This window comes from Phascolarctos cinereus, unplaced genomic scaffold (assembly GCF_003287225.1).
Source record: "Phascolarctos cinereus isolate Bilbo 61053 unplaced genomic scaffold, phaCin_HiC Scaffold_726;HRSCAF=1367, whole genome shotgun sequence".
NCBI lineage: Eukaryota > Metazoa > Chordata > Mammalia > Diprotodontia > Phascolarctidae > Phascolarctos > Phascolarctos cinereus.
Window position 1 is genome coordinate 118,336,574 of NW_027556098.1, and position 20,594 is coordinate 118,357,167.

General features: G+C 40.2%; 1 protein-coding gene across 2 annotated transcripts in view; it reads right to left on the reverse strand.

The window, feature by feature from the left end:
• The window catches only part of SLC12A8 (solute carrier family 12 member 8), a 168,171-nt gene that overhangs the window by 37,038 nt on the left and 110,539 nt on the right, over positions 1-20,594 (reverse strand). For both annotated transcript variants that reach the window (XM_020985999.2, XM_020986001.2), the window contains exons 7-8: positions 2,968-3,055; positions 555-642 (exon numbers count right to left, since the gene is read on the reverse strand). In XM_020985999.2, the coding sequence (XP_020841658.1) occupies positions 555-642; positions 2,968-3,055 (176 nt within the window). The remainder of the gene's footprint in view (positions 1-554; positions 643-2,967; positions 3,056-20,594) is intronic.

Here is a 20,594-nt window from a genome sequence, read left to right on the forward strand (position 1 = left end):
TCTGTGTCATATCTATCTCCAGCTTCCAGGACAGTGCCTTCCACATAGTCAGCATCTAATTAAAATTTATTGGACTGCATTTTAAAATAACTCATACATATACACAAAGATCTTCATGTACCTCCTCACATTTCACTGTACCAACAACCCTGTGCAGAATCTAGTAGCTACATGAAATTAAAGACTGGGCCTTTCCTTTCCTTTGTGATGTCAAGGTCCCTAGACCTCTGCCTGGCACAAAGTACCAAGAGCATAAGATTTAGAGCTGGAAGATGAAAAGCTGCCTTTTTCCCATCACCCTCCCCTTAAATGGACATATATATATATATATATATATATATATATATATATATATATATGTATATGTATATGTATATATGTATGTATGTATGTATATATGTGTGTGTATGTGTATATATATACACATATATATGTATACACACACACACACACACACACACACACACGCTGGAGAGGGACAGTCCTGGCAAAATATCAACATATACACTGGAGAGGGACAGTCCTGGCAAAATCATTCTTGCACTGAGACTTACCTTTTCTGCTATCATGAAATCATATCGAAGGGACTCCCTGGTACAGATGGCACCCAGTAGAAAGACAAAGATGATATAGAAAAACCACCTGCAAAGAAAAACTAGTTAGGACATTGTTGCCTACTGTAAAAATGTGTTTATCTCCTGTCTTTCATAACACAAAGAACATGAGAAAAGTTGGAACTAAAACATTAATTGAGGCAATACAGAAATAAAACATTTAGTAATCTTAGTAGTTTTTCTTCTAAAAAGAGGAACTCAAAACAAGAGAGAACGATCTATGACTCCTTCAATGTGGGGAGCTGAGTAAATCTATCCTAGGGAGATGTCTGAGGCAAAGAAAGGCTAGCAGATACAGCTCCTAAGTGTTACAGGCAATATATTTTAGGGGGAGGAGAAAGGCAACTGGGGTTAAGTGACTTACCCAGGGTCATACAGCTACTAAATGTCACAGGCAGTATTTTAACCCAGGTATTCCTGACTTCAATTTCAGCCTCCTATCTACCATGCCTCTATAAAGGCAATATTTCCTACAAAAGTTCATTACATTACAATAGACTAATACTACAAAATAAGTAGAGAAGATAGAATAGAAAGGAAAAAAGAGAGTAGGGGTATGATGAGGGAGAAGCCAGGGGACCTCAGGCTGAATGACCTCCCAAAAGCAGGCTAGAGGAATACATTCATTCAACAAGCATTTATGAAGTTCTACTGAGTTTCAAAAACTGTTGTAGGCAATGGTGGAAACAAACAAAAACAAAAACCCCTGCCTTCAAGGGGGTTACACTCTATTTGGAGCAAACATGTACACAGATGAGTAATACAAAATAAGTCTGTGTAAAAAAATAAACAGAATTTGGCAAGTTCTCAAGACGCCAGGGCACTGGGCAGAGTATTCGCAGAGAGGACACTGCACGGGTCTGGGAAAGTCAAAACAATGAGTCTGAAGAAAGAAGGTGATACTCATGACAACATGGAGCTCACTTATCCTGGGACACAACCTAGGCCTGCTAGATCAGGTCTTTATTGCTCCAGCATACATACTATGCAGGAGAAACAGAAGTCATTTAATACATATTTATCGAATGAAATAGAATAGAATAATAGTAACTCATATTTATATACTGTTTTATGGTTCTATACCTCTTCATATATATTATCACATTTAATCCCCTTGAGATCAAATCCCATCTAATCCTTGGGTAAATCTGATTTATCTTAGATTATCTTCCCCCTCACCTTTTTTGCTTCCATGCTTGTAAGCTATACAACTTGAGCCTGATTAAACATCTTCTAAATTTGTTTCATTAAAAAAAAGTATTTTGTGTGCATTTTTAATATTAATTAAAATTTATTAAGTATTAATTAAAATTAATAATAATAAATCTCCGCTGCCCAAATAGGTAATTAAAATGGACCTGGCCAATAGGGTCATATTATTATGATGAACTAATATCTAAACAAGGGCAGTTTGGTGAATGCTGGGCCTGGAGTCAGGAAGACTCCTCTTCCTAAGTTCAAATATGGCCTTAGATACTTACTAGCTGTGTGATCCTGGGAAAGTCACTTAACCCTGTTTGCCTCAGTTTCCTCATCTGTAAAATGAGCTGGAGAAGGAAATGGCAAACCACTCTAGTATCTTTGCCAAGAAAACCCCAAATGGGGGTCACAAAGAGTTAGACATGACTGAAAAAAACTGAACAAAAAAAAATATGAACTATAGGTATACAAATGTTAATAATGCCAATTATTCTGTATCACAGTATTTAATTATAATAACAGATATTTGCATTTATATAATCCTTTTTACTTTTCAAAACAGTCAGATTTGTTATCTCATTTTAGGGCAGGGAAGAGTCTTCCCATTATACAAGTAGAAAAAAAAATTTTTTTTACATTTATATACAAAAAACATCATCCTTTTTTACAAGCAGAAAAACTAAGACCTATGAAGGAGAGGCCAGGGTCACAGATCTTGTATAACTTTGAGCTGCAACTCAAGACTCCTGACACTTAGCTCCCAGCCTGGGCCCCTATCTCAGAAAAGATAAGAGTTTAAAACTTTCAGAGATCTTGGAAACTCCAGGGTTAATAAATCTCCTGTGTTCATAATAGGGGTATTGGGGAGAGGGGAGGGGCAGGGGGTGGATAAGAAGGGAAGAACTATTTCTGCACTAATGAAGCTCCTTCCTGAGCCTGCCAGTGCAGAGGGTATTAATGGATGATCATTTGAAGAAGAGCCAGACTTGATTTTTTTTCCAGTTGGCTGAGTAGTAAAGGGTAAATTGGAATATGAAACAGACCAGTCTCCCAGTTGGGGGGAAGGCTTCAAAACAGAAAAGAAAAGCCTTCCTCTCTCTCCCTCTGGCTTCCAGTTTCTCTCCTCCCTCTGCCTGCTGAGTTGGGAACTTACGAGATGCCAACTGCTGCCAGTGAGCCAATCGGGATGTTGGATTTGGGCTCTCTAAGGTCACCCCCCATGTTGAAACCAGCCATGACTCCTGAAAAACACCCAAAGAAAAAGAAGCATCATCACTTCACAAACATTTTTCCCCACTTGCTGCCCCTCCTCATCCCCCCCACCATTTGACCCCAAATCCAGTGTTCTCTGGATGCCATTCCGTCACCATCCCTACCATCTGCATCGCTGTAATTGGTCTCTTTCTGAATCTCTCCTAGCAACCTGTGAGGCATCAGCAAAACTACAAAAGGGATCTTTGTTCAGACTGGGCTGTCATCAGGGGAGAAAAGCCCTGGACAGCAACAAAAACATCTTATCTTGGGGCAAACATAATGAGGGATGGTGGCGGAACCTGACAACCAACACAAGGGTCTTGACATTCTACACCGCGTCCCCCCTCCCTCCACCAAGCTGGAAGGGTGCCCATCAGAGACAAGGTGCCAAGGCCCAACACAAGGCCTCTGATTCATCTAGTGCCCTTTCTGTCCTTGTCGAGACGGTTGATACAGGTTTCAAATGTTGTCAATATCATGAGTCAACCAAAAGTCAAGATAATTGTTGTTGTTCAGTCACATCTGACTCTTTGTGACCTCATTTGGGGTTTTCTTGGCAAAGATACTGGAGTGGCCTGCCATCCTTCTCCAGCTCATTTTATAGATGAGGAAACTGAGGCAAAAAGGGTTAAGTATCTTGCCCAGGGTCACACAGCTAGTAAGTGTTTGAGGAAGGGTTTGACCTCACGAAGATAAGTTTTTCTGACTTTAGGCCCAGTGCTCCAACCATTGCAACACTTAGCTGCCCTAAAATAGGAAGGAGGAACTAAATCAGAAGTTCTTAAACTGGGGGACATGAACCCAGGTTCTGTAAAAACTTGGTAACTATTTCAATTAGTCTGATAAGGGGTCTATAGGGTTTACCAGAATGCCAAAGGGATCCCAGATACACACAAAAACAGTTAAGACTCTATGTACTCCAACTCCAAATCTTGGCACAGATTAGATGTGATGCATAAGACTGAGGTTAAGGATGACACCTAAACTGTCAACCTGGGAGACTGGAAGGATGATAGTACACTCAACAGTAATAGGGATGAGAAGGGGTTTGAGGAGAAAGATAATGAGTTCAGTTTTGAAGATGTTCAGTTTAAGATATCTATAGGACACTCAGTTTGAGATATCTAATAAGCAGCTAGAAATGCATATCCAAAAAAAAAAAAGAAAGAAATGCATATCCAGAGATTAGGGCAAGATGAGTAGATCTGAAAATCATCAATATTGAAATGATATTTGAATCCACAGGAGCTGATGAGATTATCGACAATAGTATAATGGAAGAAGAGAAGATAGCCCTGGACAGAAACCTAGGGTAATCCCACCCTCGGCAGGCACACTGCTAATTTGGGAGAAGGCAGTTTCAACTGAATGATGAGTTCAGAAGCCAGACTGCACAGACTGCAAACTGACTGATGAAGGCCCATGAGTTCATGCCTTATGAGGATCCATTGACTGGAGAAGAGAAGACCTAGGGTGAACAAGATAGCCACCTTCAAGTGTTGAAAAAGGCTCTCCTCTGGAAAAAGAATGAAATGTGTTCTGTTTGGATTCAGTGGGAAGAACCAGTAGTAATGGGTCTAAATTACAAAGCAGTTTTGATGCCAGGGAGGATTTCCCAACCATCAGAGCTGTCCAAAAGTGAATCGGGCTCCGTTGGGAGTCAAGGGGTCCCATTTGTTGAAGCAAAAGCTGAATGATGATCACTTTTAGGCACGTTGTGGAGGGATTTCTTTGGGGGGTGTGAATTAGACTAGACAAGACAGCTGCCAGTGCCCCTTTTTCTGAAATTTCCTGATTCTGTGATCATCTCAACCCTGTGAATTTAAGGGCAAATTCTCAGGTTTCTCACCATCACCATTCACAAAAAGCACTAAAGCAATAATAGTTAACTTCTGATATTTCCCTAGTGCTTTATCTTTCTAACATCCCTGGGAGGGAGGGAGGAAATGTATCATTTCTCCCATTTTAGAGATGAGGAAACTGAGTGTTGGAGAGGCAAAGCAATTTGCCTAAGGTCATATAGGGAATAAGTAACAGAGCCAAGATTTGAACTCAGGTCCTCCTGACTCCAGGGCCTGTGCTCTATCCACTGTGCCACCTAGCTGCCCCCTATCAAGTATTTCTTAAGTGTCTGTGATAGGTCACTGTGCTAGGTGTTGGGTGGGTATAAAAATACAAAAAATGAAACAATTTCTGCTCACAAGCAGCTTACATTCTCTACTAGGGTCATCAGCCTACGAATTACACATAGGCTATGCACTGAGGATTTTCATGCTAGGGAGTGACGTGGTGAGAATATTATTTTAGGAAGATTACTTTGGTAGCAGTGGATGGAAAGGGCAAGTGGTGAACTGGACTAGTCTGGTAAAAATCAGAACGAATTGAATCCCATGAGGCTAAGGAGAGGAAAAAGTCAAAGATGATTCCAACATTTCTAGTCAACATGACAATGTGAATAATGGAAATAGGAAAGTTTCCAGTTGCAAAAGAGCTTTTTTTTTTCCAGTAAGGGCTGTATCTGTGATGATAAGGCCATTCAGATACAGTGCAGGCTATATTTCTGATGTGGCAAGTGTTACTGAGACTCCACCCAATCACCCTATGGGCATGTTTGAGAGTCCCAGGCTCAACCTCCTATCAACACCCAACATAAACCTTCACTCCTTCCCTTATCACTATGAAAAGTCAAACCAGGTAGTTCAAAGGCTCAGTGAGATACAGGAACACTTGTGATGAACAGGGTAGTGTCTCAGCAAAAGTAGCCTTTTCAGTTCATATCTGTCACCCCTTCAGTATTTTGAGGTGCAGCCATCTCACCTTTCATGAGTCTGCTATAGTATTATTTCCCATCTTTAAAAAGAAGTGAGAACAGAAACTCAGCCAATGCAAGTCAGTCAATAAGCATTTATTAAGCACCTACTAGATGCCAGATACTGAGTTAAGAACTCTAAACTAGCATTTCAGACTTAGCCTCTAACTTTTATGACAGATCAGGTATGGGTGGCTTTTATGATAGGGAAGTTCAAAGGGACTGCACTGGAAAGATAATAGATTTAGAGCTGGAAGATACTTTGGAGGTCGAGTCCCAAACCCTGAGCATGGGAGATATTAAGAGAATGGCCCAAAGTTACACATATAGCTAGTGTCTGAGGTGAGATTTGAACCCAGGTCTTTCTGACTCCAGCTTCAGAGTATTATCCACCGTACCAAGATGCCTTGCTGAAGGCAATTCCTCTAATATTAAGAGAAGAGACCTCCATTGGGGAGCTCCTAGCAATTCGAAGCAGAGTTCCTGGCCATAGAAACCCCCAACAAAAGTGGAATTAGACTACAACCATGTTGGAGTTCAGATGAGATGGATAGATAGATGGATGCTTGTTGGATTCCTATATTGATGAGTTTGGCAACTGAAAATCATCTTGGGCAGGGAAGAGGTGTACTCATGGACCTCTCCTATTTTGTTTCATTTTAAAATCTGCATTGATCAGCTTTCTATGTCATATTCATTCTGAATATAGTCTTCTCTCCTCCCCTACACAGTGAGTGATCTCATGTAACAAAGTATAAAAAGAAAGAGAAAAAAAGTAACATCAACCAATATATCATAAGCAGTGTTCCATATCTATAGTCCCTCACTTCTGCAAAGGATGAAGGGAAGTGTCTCTGCTCTGGGGCTAAGCTTGGTCACTATTATTATACAGAGTTCAGTTTCATTTGTATGTATGCTCTTCATTGCTGTGGTCATTGTGAATACTGTTTTCCTGGTTCTGCTTATATCACTCTGGATCAGTTCATAGAAGTCTTCCCATACTTCTTTGAATTCTTCATTGTCATCGTTTCTTAGGGCACACTAATATTTTTATTTTTCTAAAAGGCATTTAGTGAATTAAAACATTTTTTATTATATTCCATTTTAAAAATCCAAATATAAACAACTGAACTAAACACAAACATAGGTAACTCAGGCACTGCTTCTTTTACAAAAATCTAGAGCAATAGATTTTAACACCCAAAATAGGAACATAGCAAAGATCTCTAACCAAAAACCTTGACTTGACTAGACGAATACACTTCTTAATTGGGGAGGGGGAAGGGAGAATTAGGATTCGAAAGGTATCTTATGCTCAGTGATGTGGCAACTTTGGTTGCTCTGACCATGTAACTGATGGACTTCCTAGAAAACAGGAACAGTAAGGCAGATTTGGGGCCAGAAAGAATATATTGAGTAATGTGAGTGGCAGAAGAATTCTAAGCCCATAGACTGAGAGGAGGATGATCAGCCAGAGGTTTCCTTCTCCTAAAGGGGTGGCAGTACCAGGCTGGCCACTGCCACGGCTTCTGATGTAATGTCTTTGATCTTCCAACCCTGTCGTGACAAAAGGTGTGAGTTAGAAACTTCTTAGGAAGACCTTAGGTTGACAAGCAGTGTCCCAGAACTGCTCAAGGAGAGACTGACTAAGAAATTCAGTCTCCGGAATAAGTCCATATAGTGGTCAATAATGCTTCAGTGCTTTAGTTAATTGGTTCAATGGTACTTTCAGTAATAAAGAAGGGATTGGGAAACCCAACAGTGTCCTGGAAGACAGAATCATTCAGACTATGTAGCTTTAAGGGTGGTCAACAAGGCCTTGGCATAGGGATGTTTGAGGACTAAGGGTCAGAAAGTACAATTGTGACCTTGAACTAATGTACTTTTATAGAATCAGAGACTTGGAGTTGGAAGGGACCTTAGAGGTCATCAAATATAGTCCCCTCATTTTGCAGATTAGGAAACTGAGGCTGAGAGAGATTAAGTGATTTGCTTAGGATCATAAATGTAGTAAGTGTTTGAGGGAGGACTGGAACTCAGGTTTTCTTGACTGTCCACTATACCACCCAAATAGCTCAATTCAATTTGATTCAATAAACTTTTATTATAGGCCTACTATGTGCGAGTTTCCTTGAACATGGCTAGTGGGAGAAGTCACCAACTGCTCCATTATAGAAGCTGGAATCTTGACCCAGAGAGAAGGGCCAACCAACAATCTATGCTGTAACTATGGCAGAAGAGGGGCTTTGCTTGCAAAAGTGAAGAGAAGTATACAGCAGATATCAGAGGTTATTTTTTTTCTTTCTTTTAAATGGGGGAAGATTTGCCTTATTCTACTTTGTTCCATTTTATTATTTACTTTATCCCCTCCCACCTTCCTCAGCTGTGAGTACCTCTCCCTTCCATATTAACTTTTATACATTCTACATATATCTCATACATACCTAGCTAATTTTATGTTCTCTTTTAGAATGTAAGCTCTTTGAGGGCAGGGACTGTTTGTTTTTTATCTTTGTATTTATATCTTTTGTCTTCATATCACCTTCAGATATATCCTCTCCCACCTGTCAAGCCATTGCTTGTAAATAATACAGAGGGAAAAAAGTTGCAGCAAAACAACATCTGACATTATCTCCCATCTCCACCAGGAAAGGAGAGAGGTGATGTTTCTGAACTCTCCTCAGGGACCAAGCTTGGTAATTATAATAATTACATGACATTCAGTTTGTTTGTTATTGTTTCCATTATTGTAGCCTCGGTTCAACTTCAAACAGCGCTTTCAAATTCCAAGTTTTGACAGAGGCAGGTAAACCACAAGAGACAAAGGTATAGGCAGAGAGAAGCATTTTATTCTTTCCAATAGAATCTGAAAGATATGGCAGAGTGGCAGAAGGAATTACTATAGAGGCCATCACCATAAAACAGCCCTTCAAGAGAAAAGCAATAAGCAAGATCCACAGGAAGCCAATGCTAGACATGGTAGCCCTAAGCTAAGGACATGGAGCTGGCTTTGAGTTCCAGGCAATAGACGACCTCAGAGAATTTGCTGGACCAACAACAGAGTTATGAAATATTGATAACTGCCTTGCATGCCCACAGACAAAGGAAGGCTACCTATATCTATGATATCATGAGCCAATTTTCCCAGGTAAATGTAGGTAGATTAAATCTCTCTCTCTCTCTCTCTCTCTCTCTCTCTCTCTCTCTCTCTCTCTCTCTCTCTCTCACACACACACACACACACACACACACACACACACACACACAGAGAAAGAAGACAAAAGGCTCTAGAGGGAAGATACTATTAACACTGCAATTATCACTGTCCCCAAGAGACAGAGGAGAGGAAAGAGGTGAAATACATTGCCAGAAACTGGAAGGTAAAAAACAAACAAACAAACAAACAAACAATAAACAACAACCAAAAAAAGGACAGAAACCGGAAGACAATGCCACGACATGAGGAGATGTCCCCATCTGGGCTATTTCAGGAGGAGAAAGGGCAGTTGTCCATAAGAGCAGGTAGCCTTTGGCAGATTTGGTTATTTGCAAAGCCAGGGTCAGACCCAGCTAGAGCACTGGGACTCAGGAAGAAGGCATGCCTGTGTTGTCTGGTATTCCAAGGTGGTCCCCTTACAGGGGTGAGCTTCTGGGTCACTGACCATTAAAAAATCAAATGGGAGAACTTTTAGGAACAAGCAAAGGCCCTGATAGTGTTTTTTTTTTTTGGACAATCTATGTCCCATGATCTAAGTTCCTTTTTTCCCCTTTTGTATTTTTTATATTAATACATAATTTTATGGAATAAAACAAGCATTTCCATAACATAGTATAATAAAAAAGATGATTTTTACATAGAAATGCACGTCTACTAAGCAAAACTTGATATTCCCTTCAAATATACAACAAAATTAAGTAAATTTCTTTTTTTTCTACCCTCCCCCCACTCAGCTCTAGAGATGGCTACCGCTAATTAAACACAAATAGGTATATATATGTAAAATCATTCTATACATACTTCTATTTATTAGTTCTTTCTCTGGGTACAGATAGTGAGTTCCTTCATATGTCCTTTATGATTAATTTGAGTATTTATAATAGTCAAAATAACTTACTCATTCAAAGTCGTTCTTGAAACAATATTGCTGTTACTGTATACAATGTTCTCTTGGTTCTGCTTATTTCCCTTTTCATTATTTCATACAAGTTTTTCCATGTTTTTCTAAGATCATTGAGCTTTCTTATAACACAGCAGTATTCCATCACTATCATATGCTATAATTTATTCATCCATTCCTCAATTGATGGGTATTCCTGCCATCTCCCATTCTTTATCACCACAAAGAGAGCTGCTACAAATATTTTAGAACATATAGGTTCTTTTCCTTTTTCCCTAATCATTTTTGGAAACAGACCTAGTAGTGGTATTGCTGGGTCAAAGTGTACAGGCAGTTTAATAACTCTTTGGGCAAAATTCCAAATTGCCCTCCAACATTGTTGGATCAGTTCAAAATTCTACCAACAATGAATTAATGTCCCAATTTTTCCACATCCCCTCCAACATTTGTCACTCTCTCCTTCAATCATTTTAGCCAATCTGGTAAGGTGTAAAATGATATCTCAAGGTTGTTTTAATTTGCGTTTCTCTAATCAATAATGATTTAGAGCATTTTTTCATATGACTATAAATTGTTTTGATTTCTTCATTGGAAAACTGACTGTTCCATATCCTTTGACCATTTATCAGTTGGGGAATGTCTCATATTCCATAGATTTGACAAAGTTCTTTACATATATTTTTATATGAGACTTTTATCTGAGAAACTGTCTATAAAAAGTTTTTCTCTGATGGTCTTAAAAAAAAAAGAGAGAGGATTCTGCTTGGACCCAGAGAGCAGAAATTAGAGCCACGACTGAAAGTTACAGAGAGGAAATCTTTGGGTCTTGATCAAGAAAAACTGCTTAATAATTTCAGCCATCCAAAAGTGGAATGTGTTGCCTCAGGAGAAAAAAAAATGTTTTCCCATCACTGAATGTCTTGAAACACAGGTTTGTTGGCCAAAATAATTTTGTTGTTTTTCAGTAGTTTTCAGTTGGGTCTCACTCTTTGTGACTCCATTTGGGGTTTTCTTGGCAAAGATGCTGGAGTGGTTTGCTATTTCCTTCTCCAGCTAATTTCACAAATGAGGAAACTGAGGCAAACAGGGTTAAGTGACCTGCACAGGGTCACACAGCTAATACATGTCTGAGGCCATATTTGAACTTAGGAAGATGAATCTTCCTGACTCCAGGCCTGGCACTCTTTCCACTGCACCACCTCGCTGCCCTGACCATAATAATAGCTCATATTTAGATGGTGCTTTAAGATTTGTGAAGTGCTTGTCCCCATGCCTGAAATGCTCTGCCCCCTCACTTCCACCTCTTGGTTTCCCTGGCTGCCCCTTCAAGACTCAGCTCAGCTGCTAGTGCCTTCCCCTCTCATATTACTTTCTACTAACTCTCTATGTATCTTGATTCTACCTAGTTCTTTACACATTTTCCCTCTTCAGAAAGTAAGCTCCTTGAGGGCAGGAACTGCTCTCACCTTTGTAATCCAGTGCTTAGCACAGTACATGACACATGTTGTTGTTCAGTAATTTTCAGTCCTGTCTGACTCTTTGTGACCTCGTTTGGGATTTTCTTGGCAAAGATACTGGAGCAGTTTGCCATTTCCTTCTCCAGCTCATTTTACAGATGAGGAAATTGAGGCAAACAGGGTTGAGTGACTTGCCCAGGGTTACACAGCTAGTAAGTGCTGGGGCCAGATTTGAACTCAGAAAGATGAATCTTCCTGAATTCAAGCCTGGCGTGCTATCTACTGTACCACCTAGCTGTCCACAGGGCACATAGTAAACACAAAATAAATCCTTTATTGACTTACGGGCAAGGTGGTACAGCAGATAGACAACTGGGCCTGGAGTCAGAAAGGCCTAAGCTCAAATCTGACCACCCATGGTCCAGATAATGAGGATCTGGGTAAGTGTGTGAGTAGAAAGAAGACAATACATGTGAGAAATGCTATGAAGGCAGCGAGGGCTAAGGATGATACTAAGCCGGCAAACTTGGCTGCCTGCAAAGGTGGTGGTACCTTCAAAAAGTAGGGAAGCTTGGAAAAGGGGTGAGCTTTGCAGAAAAAATTAAAAGTTCTGTTTTATGAGGGAATGCTCATCAATTAGCAAATGGCTGAACAAGCTGTGGTATGTGATTATGATGGAATACTATTGTGCTATAAGAAATGATGAAGAGGATAGTTTCAGAAAAGCCTGGGGAAGACTTATATAAACTAATGCAAAGTCTAGTTGTATGACAGTTAGATGGCATAGTAGACAGAGTGCTGGGCCTGGAGTCAGGAAGACCTGAGTTCAAATCTGGTTTCAGACACTTACTAGCTGTGTGATGCTGGGCAAGTCACTTGATCCTGTTGATCTCAGTTTCCTCATCTGTCAAATGAGCTGGAGAAGGAAATGGCAAACCTCTCCAGTGTCTCTGCCAAGAAAACCCCAAAATGGGGTCACGAAGAGTTGGACATGACTGAAAAAATGAAGTGAGCAGAACCAAGAGAACATTATGCTCAATAACAGAAATATTGTAATAAGGATCAACTGTGAGATACTTAGCTACTCTGATCAATATAGTTCCAAAGGATTCATGATGAAAAGTGCTATCCACCTCCAGGGAGAGAACTGATGAACTCTGAGTGAAGACTGGAACACATTTTTTTTTTACTTTCTTTTTCTTTTCTTTTTTCTTTTTCAACATGACTAAAATGGCAATATGTTTTGCATGACTTCACAAGTATAATGGGTATCATATTGCTTGCCTTTTCAATAAGTAGAGGAGGAGAGAGAGGGAGAGAGAGAATTTAGAACTCAACATTTTTTAAATGAATGCTAAAAAATAAATTAAATTTAAAAGAGTTCTGTTTTGGACGTGTTGAACTTGAGACAGCTATGGAACACACAATTTTAAATATCCGATGGAGTCCAAAAGGCAGTTTTTGAAAGGTTAAGTGACCCCAGGTTTACACACCACTAAGTGCCTGAGGCAGGATTCAAACCCAACTCATTCTGACTCTAGGCCCAAGGATCATGCCATGTTGTCTCTTGTTGGGGCCCCTGAAGAAGGAATTCCCGTTCAGGTATGGGTTGGACTAGGCGACCTCTTCAGCACCTCTCAACTCTGAGATTCAGTGAATTTACAAGGACCTAAATAATATCCATGCATTATTTTTCTTTACTTTTCAAATTTTTCTTGCTTTTTTCTGCAATGTGGTTAATATGCAAATATGTTTTACATGACTTCATATATATATAATAGGTGCTCTGTTTCTTGCCTTCTCAATGGTATGGGTGGGGGTGGAGGGAGGGAAAGAATTTACCATGGAAAACAAAAATTAAACTAAAATTTTTTAAAAATAACATCAATGCCTGTTTGTTTTGGAGTCTTCTGCCAAGAGTTTTTCCAGCTGTATTCTGGTTCAACTAATTTCTAGTTTTCACCTCATCTGCCACACTCTTTAGGCTATCCTTTTGTCCTCATTTAGGCATTCTACCCATTTTTTAAAAAGCTATGTTTCTCCCACTACGTGGCCTTTAAAATTTTTTACAAATATTCTTGAAGTCTTTTTTTTTTTCAAGCATCTGGGTAGAGAAGCACTCCTTTTTTCCCAGTTTATTGTGGACTACATTATTATTGTTATCATTGGTAGTAGGAGTCATATTTTAGCCCTGGTCCTTGGGGAGAGTGGACTTAGAGTTAAGACAGTTTCTCCATGGCATTGGTCCCACCAAGTTCACTCCCAAATTCAGCATTACAGCTGGATGAATGTCATATCTCAGCTACTGGTGGGCTGAATTCTGGGCCCTCAATTCTGGACCGTCTGGCTAAAAAACCTGGGAATGAACTTTGCTGCTTTTCTGGCTTCTGGCTGCTCAGTCCCAGTGGTAGGCTGCATTATAATTCATTTCCTTTACATTCTTTCACTTGTCTAAGTGGGAAGCTATAGAAATTATACTTCCATGATTAGCTAACAATGTGGCCCTGTAAATATGAACTAGAAGGATTTTATAATCCAGTAATATGATTCCCAAATTGTTTGACAGAGTTTCAGAGGTAGACAGGGAAAGATGAAGAGGTTTTATTTGTTTGTTTTAAAGCTGATCAGAGAACTGAAAAGGCAGCTAGGTGGTGCAGTGGATAGAGCGCTGGGCCTGGAGTCAGTAAGACCTGAGTTCAAATCCAGCCTTAGACAATTACTAGCTGTGTGACCCTAGACAAGTCACTTAACTTCTGTTTGCCTTAATTCACTGGAGAAGGAAATGGCAAATCACTCCAGACTCTTGGCTAAGAAAACCTCGTGGACAGTCCATGGGGTCACGTCAGACATGACCAAACAATAACAACAAGAGAGCCCAGAAAATAAAATAAATTAATTGAGGTTAAAGGGACAAAGGGCACGGTCATTAAGAAAGGCTCAAAAATAGTGAGCGGCAACTGATCTAGACATAGGACTTGAAGATTGAAAAGGAAGTTCTGAGTAAGTGTGGTAGCTAGAACACTATTGGACTGGAATTCAGGAAGACGCAAGTTCAAATGCTGCCTAAGACACTTCCTGTATATGTGATTGTGGGAAGTTCCTTTCACCTTTGTCTGCTTCAGTATCCTCATCTGTAAAATGAGAAGATTAGACTTCATGACCTCTATGGCTCCTTCCAGCTGTAAATCTTATGGTGTCTCTTTGGGGAAGGAGTCACTACACAGAGGTTTAAGGGACTTCAGAGAGAGAGTAGTGCTGATCTGGACCCTCACCAGTCATTAAGTTCTAACAAGGCAGGAGTGAATGTTGATATTCTTTTGACTGGCATTCAAATCCTCCTCCCATCTGCTACCATTCTATCTTTTCTGTCTTATCCCATCCTGTTCCTTCCCACACCCCCTATGCTCTGGCCAAGCTGGATTATTCGCTGTCCCCTGGATGTGTTCTTCCTCCATTCCTGCTGTTCCTTATACCCCAAAATACCTTACCTCCCTGCCCCCCCCATGGAATTCCTCCCCAGCCTTTACAGATCATCTTAAATACTACCTTCTCTACAAAGTCTTTCTTGACCCCTGCTAGCTGGTAATGACTTTCCCTCTTCGACCTCATAATGATTTGTTTTCTCCTCTACAGAGGAACCAGGAAATAGTACAAGAGATGATGACAATCATAACAAAGAAACAATCCAGCCATCACAGGGTCTCAAACACTGTATTTTTTTTCAATTAACAAGCATTTTCTAAAATTATTCTGTCCCTCCCACTACCTAACTTCCCACTCTCATTATGCAAAGAAAAAACCCCAAACTTGGGTGGAAAAAAAAAGCCCTCAATGCATAGCTGCAGAGTCTGACAAAACAAATTCCAACATTAGTCATCTCCAAAAATATATGTCTGTCTCTGCATTTTAAGTAAATCACTTCTCTATCAGGAGGTGAGTGGCATGTTTCATTTTTATTCTTTTGGACACATGATTTATCACTGAACTGATCTGAGTTCGAAAGTCTTTCAAAGTTATTTTTCTCTATAATGTTGTCATCAATCACTGTATAAACTTTCCCTGGTTCTGCTCACTTCTTTCTGCATCTGTTCATAGAGGCCTTCCAGTTTCCTCTGAAATTGTCTGTTTCATCATTTCACAACATCCATTTACATTCACATACCACAATTTGTTCAGCCATTCTCCAATAAGAGCATACCCCATTAGTTTCCAATTTTTGTCTACCACAAAAAGAGCTGCTCTAAATATCTATATACATATAGATTGTGGTATTTCTTCTTTCTTTGATTTTTTTTTAGGGGGGGTATAGGCCTAGTTATGTTATAGCTGGATCATTAAAGTATCTGTGTTGTGGGGCAACTAGGGGGTGCAATAGATAGAGCCCTAGGCTTGGAATCAGAAAGACTCCCCTTCCTGAGTTCAAATCTAACCTCAGACACTTACTAGCTGTGTGACCTTGGGCAAGTCACCTAATCCTGTTTGCCTCAGTTTCCTCATCTGTTAAATGAGCTGGAGAACAAAATGGCAAACCACTCTAGTATCTTTGCCAAAAAAACCCCCAAAATTGGGTCACAAAGAGGCTGAAATGACTGAACAACAAGAAATCTCTGTTATATTTTTCTTGTTAGCCAGAGGACATGTTGAGGGGGAAAAGTTGCGGATCTCAGAACTTGCCAAATGGGCACTAATTAAACTAGTGTGGCACGGAAGCTGACCTCAACCTCTGCCCACAATGCTGTCAGGGTACCTGTAGTAACAACATGGCCTCTCTCTCGAATCTGCAGTCCACATTTTTATTGAGTTTTCAATGAGTCACTTTTTTAAAACTCCAGGCTTCCTGATTCCATTTTTAATTTTGTTGTGTTTTAAAATAACCATTTCCTTCCATTTTCCCCCTGACTAATGCTCACAGTTGGTCGAGTTTCCCTTTCTAAAACTCGAGTCCTGCCTGATTACTCTTGTGGGGTTACCTTCTTCTGTCAGATAGGTGAACCTAGCCGTGCTGAGATCATTACTTCGTGAAGTCCTGCCCACAATGACTTCCTACACCACTTCCTGTTCACTATTTGGGACTGGGTTGAGTTCATTTCCTTCACTTGTGACTTCTACAACTACCTGTTCCAAGAAATAGACATTTATCTCATCTGAAAACCTTTCCTCCCCATCTCAGCCCAATGCTGGACTGTGCCTCAAAGATCTGGAATCGCAAGGGGCCTTGGAGGTCACCTAGTCCAATTCCCTCATTTTACAAATTAAAAAAAAAAACTGATCTAATTTAGCACCTTGTCTGATTCATTATCTGGAGTCAGGAAGACTTGAGATCAAACCTGGCCTCAGATACTTACCAGCTGTGTAATCCTGGGCAAGTCACTTAACTCTGAAGAAACTCTGTTTATTCATCTGTAAAATGAGCTGCAGAAGGGAATGGCAAACCACTCTAGTATCTCTGCCAAGAAAACTCCAAACGGGGTCACAAACAGTCGGAGATGACTGAAAAAACGATGGAACAGCTTCCAGCTCCATCTTATTATTCTTGTCATATCATCTTTATCATGTAAACATGGTTTCTAACCAGTTACAAATATCTCCCGTCACTTTATGGGTTTAGGCTCATAAAGTTGCTTCTTGTTTCTGAGACCCTGCCTTTGTGCTTCTTTATTCTTTGTGCTCCTTTATACTTTGTAGCTCCCACCATAGGGACAGGGTTGTTTGGGTTTAGGTACAGAGTGCAATCACTCAATCAACAAGTAAGCCCTGACTATGTGCTAGGGCAGTGAGGTGGCACAGTGGACAGAGCTCTGGGCCCGGAGTCAGGAAGATTCATTTTCCTGAGTTCAAATCTGGCCTCAGACACTTATTAGCTATGTGACCCTGGGTAAACCACCTAACCCTGTTTACCTCAGTTTCCTCATCTGTACAATGAGCTGGAGAAGGAAATTGCAAACCACTTCAGTATCTTTGCCAAGAAAATCCCAAATGGGGTCAAGAAGAGTCAGATGTGACTAAAAATGACTGAACGATAACACTGTTTGCCAAGCCTTGGGCTAGACGCTAAAGATACAAATACAATAAATGAAACCATCCCTATGCTAGCAGATATTGCATTCTAAATGACCAGGCCTCACAAAAGAAAGAATACATGAAAAGGGAAACACTACAGTTTTGGTTCAGACCGTCACCTAGTCTAACTCTCCCATTTTACTGATGAAGAAACTGAGGCTCAGAAAAGTTTCATGACTTGCCCAATGTCACCAGGTGGCAAATGACAGTGCCAGGATTTCACTCCAGGTGCTCTGAATCCAGCTCTAGCATTCATTCCCTCTGCAGTCGTAAAAATATTATTTCTTTTCAAATACTAAATATAAAATAATCCTTATGTCTGGTGCTCCCTTATGCCACTATCTCCTGTCTCTGGGATTTTGTACTGCCTGTCCCACATATGGACCCTCTCTGCCTTTAATATGCAGCTTAAGCACTGTCTTCTACATGAAGCCTTCTCTGATTTCTTCCTAATTTCTAATGTCCCCTCTCTCAAACTACCTTGTATTTAACTACTTGATGTATATTTGTATTCATTAACTTTATAGTTTATCCTGTGTGTACACATATACACACATATATGTACATACATGTGTGTAAATATGCCTATATGTATATGTGTGTAAACACACATGGACTTGTCATTCTCATTAGAATTTAAGCTCCTTATGAGCAGGGATTATTTCATTCCCTGTACTTGTATCCCCTGTGTCCATCACAATGCCTGGCGAATAATAGGAGCTTAATAAATATGTCTTGATTGAATTACTAATACTTGTATAGCATGTTCAAAGATTAAAAGAAAATTAACACCTAGGTAAAACTCCATACAGTCCTGACTAAATTTCAACTGTTAATAATTACTACTAAATTGTTAATAATTAAGCTATAAGTGATTCTGGTCCTGTATTTGAAGCTGAGTAAATAATTCACCTTAAATCTTGTGTAATTTCTCTGGGCATTCCTAGATCTCCTAACATGGAAACTTCTTCATCCCCTACTACATAGGTGGGTATAGCCTCCTTTGATTGACTGCATAGCTGAACAGGGTTTGTCTTTAAAACTGGTGAGACTGAAATAGTCCCTCTCTGTCTGCCACATGCTCTTTCTTGCTGCATCCAGAGGGTGAAGATGCCAGTTCACCCACAGCACAGGTGCCATGAACTGAACTGATGAGGAGGGAAGGACTTCCTCTCCTGCTCTCCCTCGCTTTTACCTCAACTTGGAGAAAAGAGCTTGAGTGTTTGTTTCTCTTCTATTTCATTTGTCCTTCTCAGTTTCTGGTGCCAGTGGTGATCCCCATGGCACCTTGGAGTTTGAGTCATGGTGACCTTGGGGGCAGGATTCCAGGAGGGATTTTTGCAGCCGATTAGAACAGCCTAGAGAACCCAGGGTGCCTGGGACTCAAGCCTAACTGGGACTATGTGCTTTATAGAAACTGAGCTAACTGAGGTGGTGCAAGGTGGAGGAGGATTATGCCTTCCACACGTTTGGGAAGACGTTTGCATGTTTGTTAACTGTATATTTTGAACTAAAAGCTGATCTGGCTGTTAGCAGCTAAATAGAACTGGGGTGTAGGGGAGTCCCTCTACACTTGAGAGATGGAGCTACTGGTGGGGATGGAGCCATTTGCAAAAAGCCTAGATACCCTCCTACCCCTTTATGGATAGCAGAGAACTCTGGGAGAAAGGTGAAATCTAATTTATCTTGCCTTATAGGCAGCAACAGCCATGACAGTCAGTGCCATGTTTGTTTTTTTAGAGCCCAAAGGCTTCCAGATAATATAACTGAATGGTGCTTTGGGGGTTCCAATCACCTTTGGTATCAAAAATCCCTAGAAGCCTCTGGGTCCAGCCTTTTAGGATGTCTTTAATTACTACTTAAAACTTGTGAGAGAGAGTAGGCTCCAAGCTACCACCTCAGAATAGTTTAAGTGGCTCCCAGAGCCCTCCTTACTCACTTCCCCCTGAGTCTTCCTTTTCACAAGAGAGAAAGTGCCTTCCTGCTTTGCTTTTCCTTCCTTTCCTTCCCATAGTTAAAACAAAGATTGAAAAAGATCATAGCTCTGTATACAATACATTTCTACATGAATTCCCTTTTTCCTCAAACATAAGAAACCTTCTCCTCCACCTGGTGTTTTTCCCTAACTCACTCTCCATCAAAACCCAAAGCTAATATAAAAGTTAAATTGCACAAAATTGCTTAAGTGTTTCCTTTTCATTACTGTAATGGGCTTCTAACTCACAGTCTGGCTTCACAAAAAGGCATGCTTTTGTTCCAGGACCTATGTTTTCAGAAATGTGAAAGAAAGCACAACTAGGTTGGATTCCTTTATAAACCCATAGAAGTACCTGTAATAGTTCTCCTGCACTGTAAGGTTTTTACAATATTATCATTTTTTTTATGTCACTTCTGACACACAAAGCTATCCACTCATTCCTATTCTTCCTATAGAATGTTTAGCTTATAAGAACCATGTCCCATTAGAGGTTTCTTCCAAGTGTCTTAAATGCTACCCATATAAGACAATTATAAATATCCCAATTTTCCTCCTTATGGAAATTAAGAAAGCTGTATAGCTTTTAAAATTTTTCTTGATCTCTTTTGTTTCTACATCACCTTCATTTTCAAATGTATTCCTTACTTTACTCTCCAGAGAGACATCCTTTGTATCTAAGAATTAAAAATACAGAAATGGAAAGGAGGGGAGGGGGTAGCAGCAAAGCCATGCTAATCAACACATCAACTGAGTCTTACGGTATGTACAATGTCCTACACCAGGGATGGGGAACCTGTAGCCTCAAGGCCACATGTGGCCCTTGACTGACTCTAAACATCACAGAACAAATTTGTTCTGTGACGTTTAGAGTCAGTCAAAGGTCCACACTTGAGGACCTATATCAAAGGGCCGCACTTGAGGACCTAGAGGGCCATCAAAGGGCTGTACTTAAGGACCTGGAGGACCATCAAAGAGACACACTTGAGGACCTACAGGGCCACATGTGGTCTTGAGGCCGCAGGTTCCCCTCCCCTATTCTACACCTATATCATACACCTTTGCAATGACTGGAGGGGTATTTTCTCTTCTCTTCTTCAGGGCAAA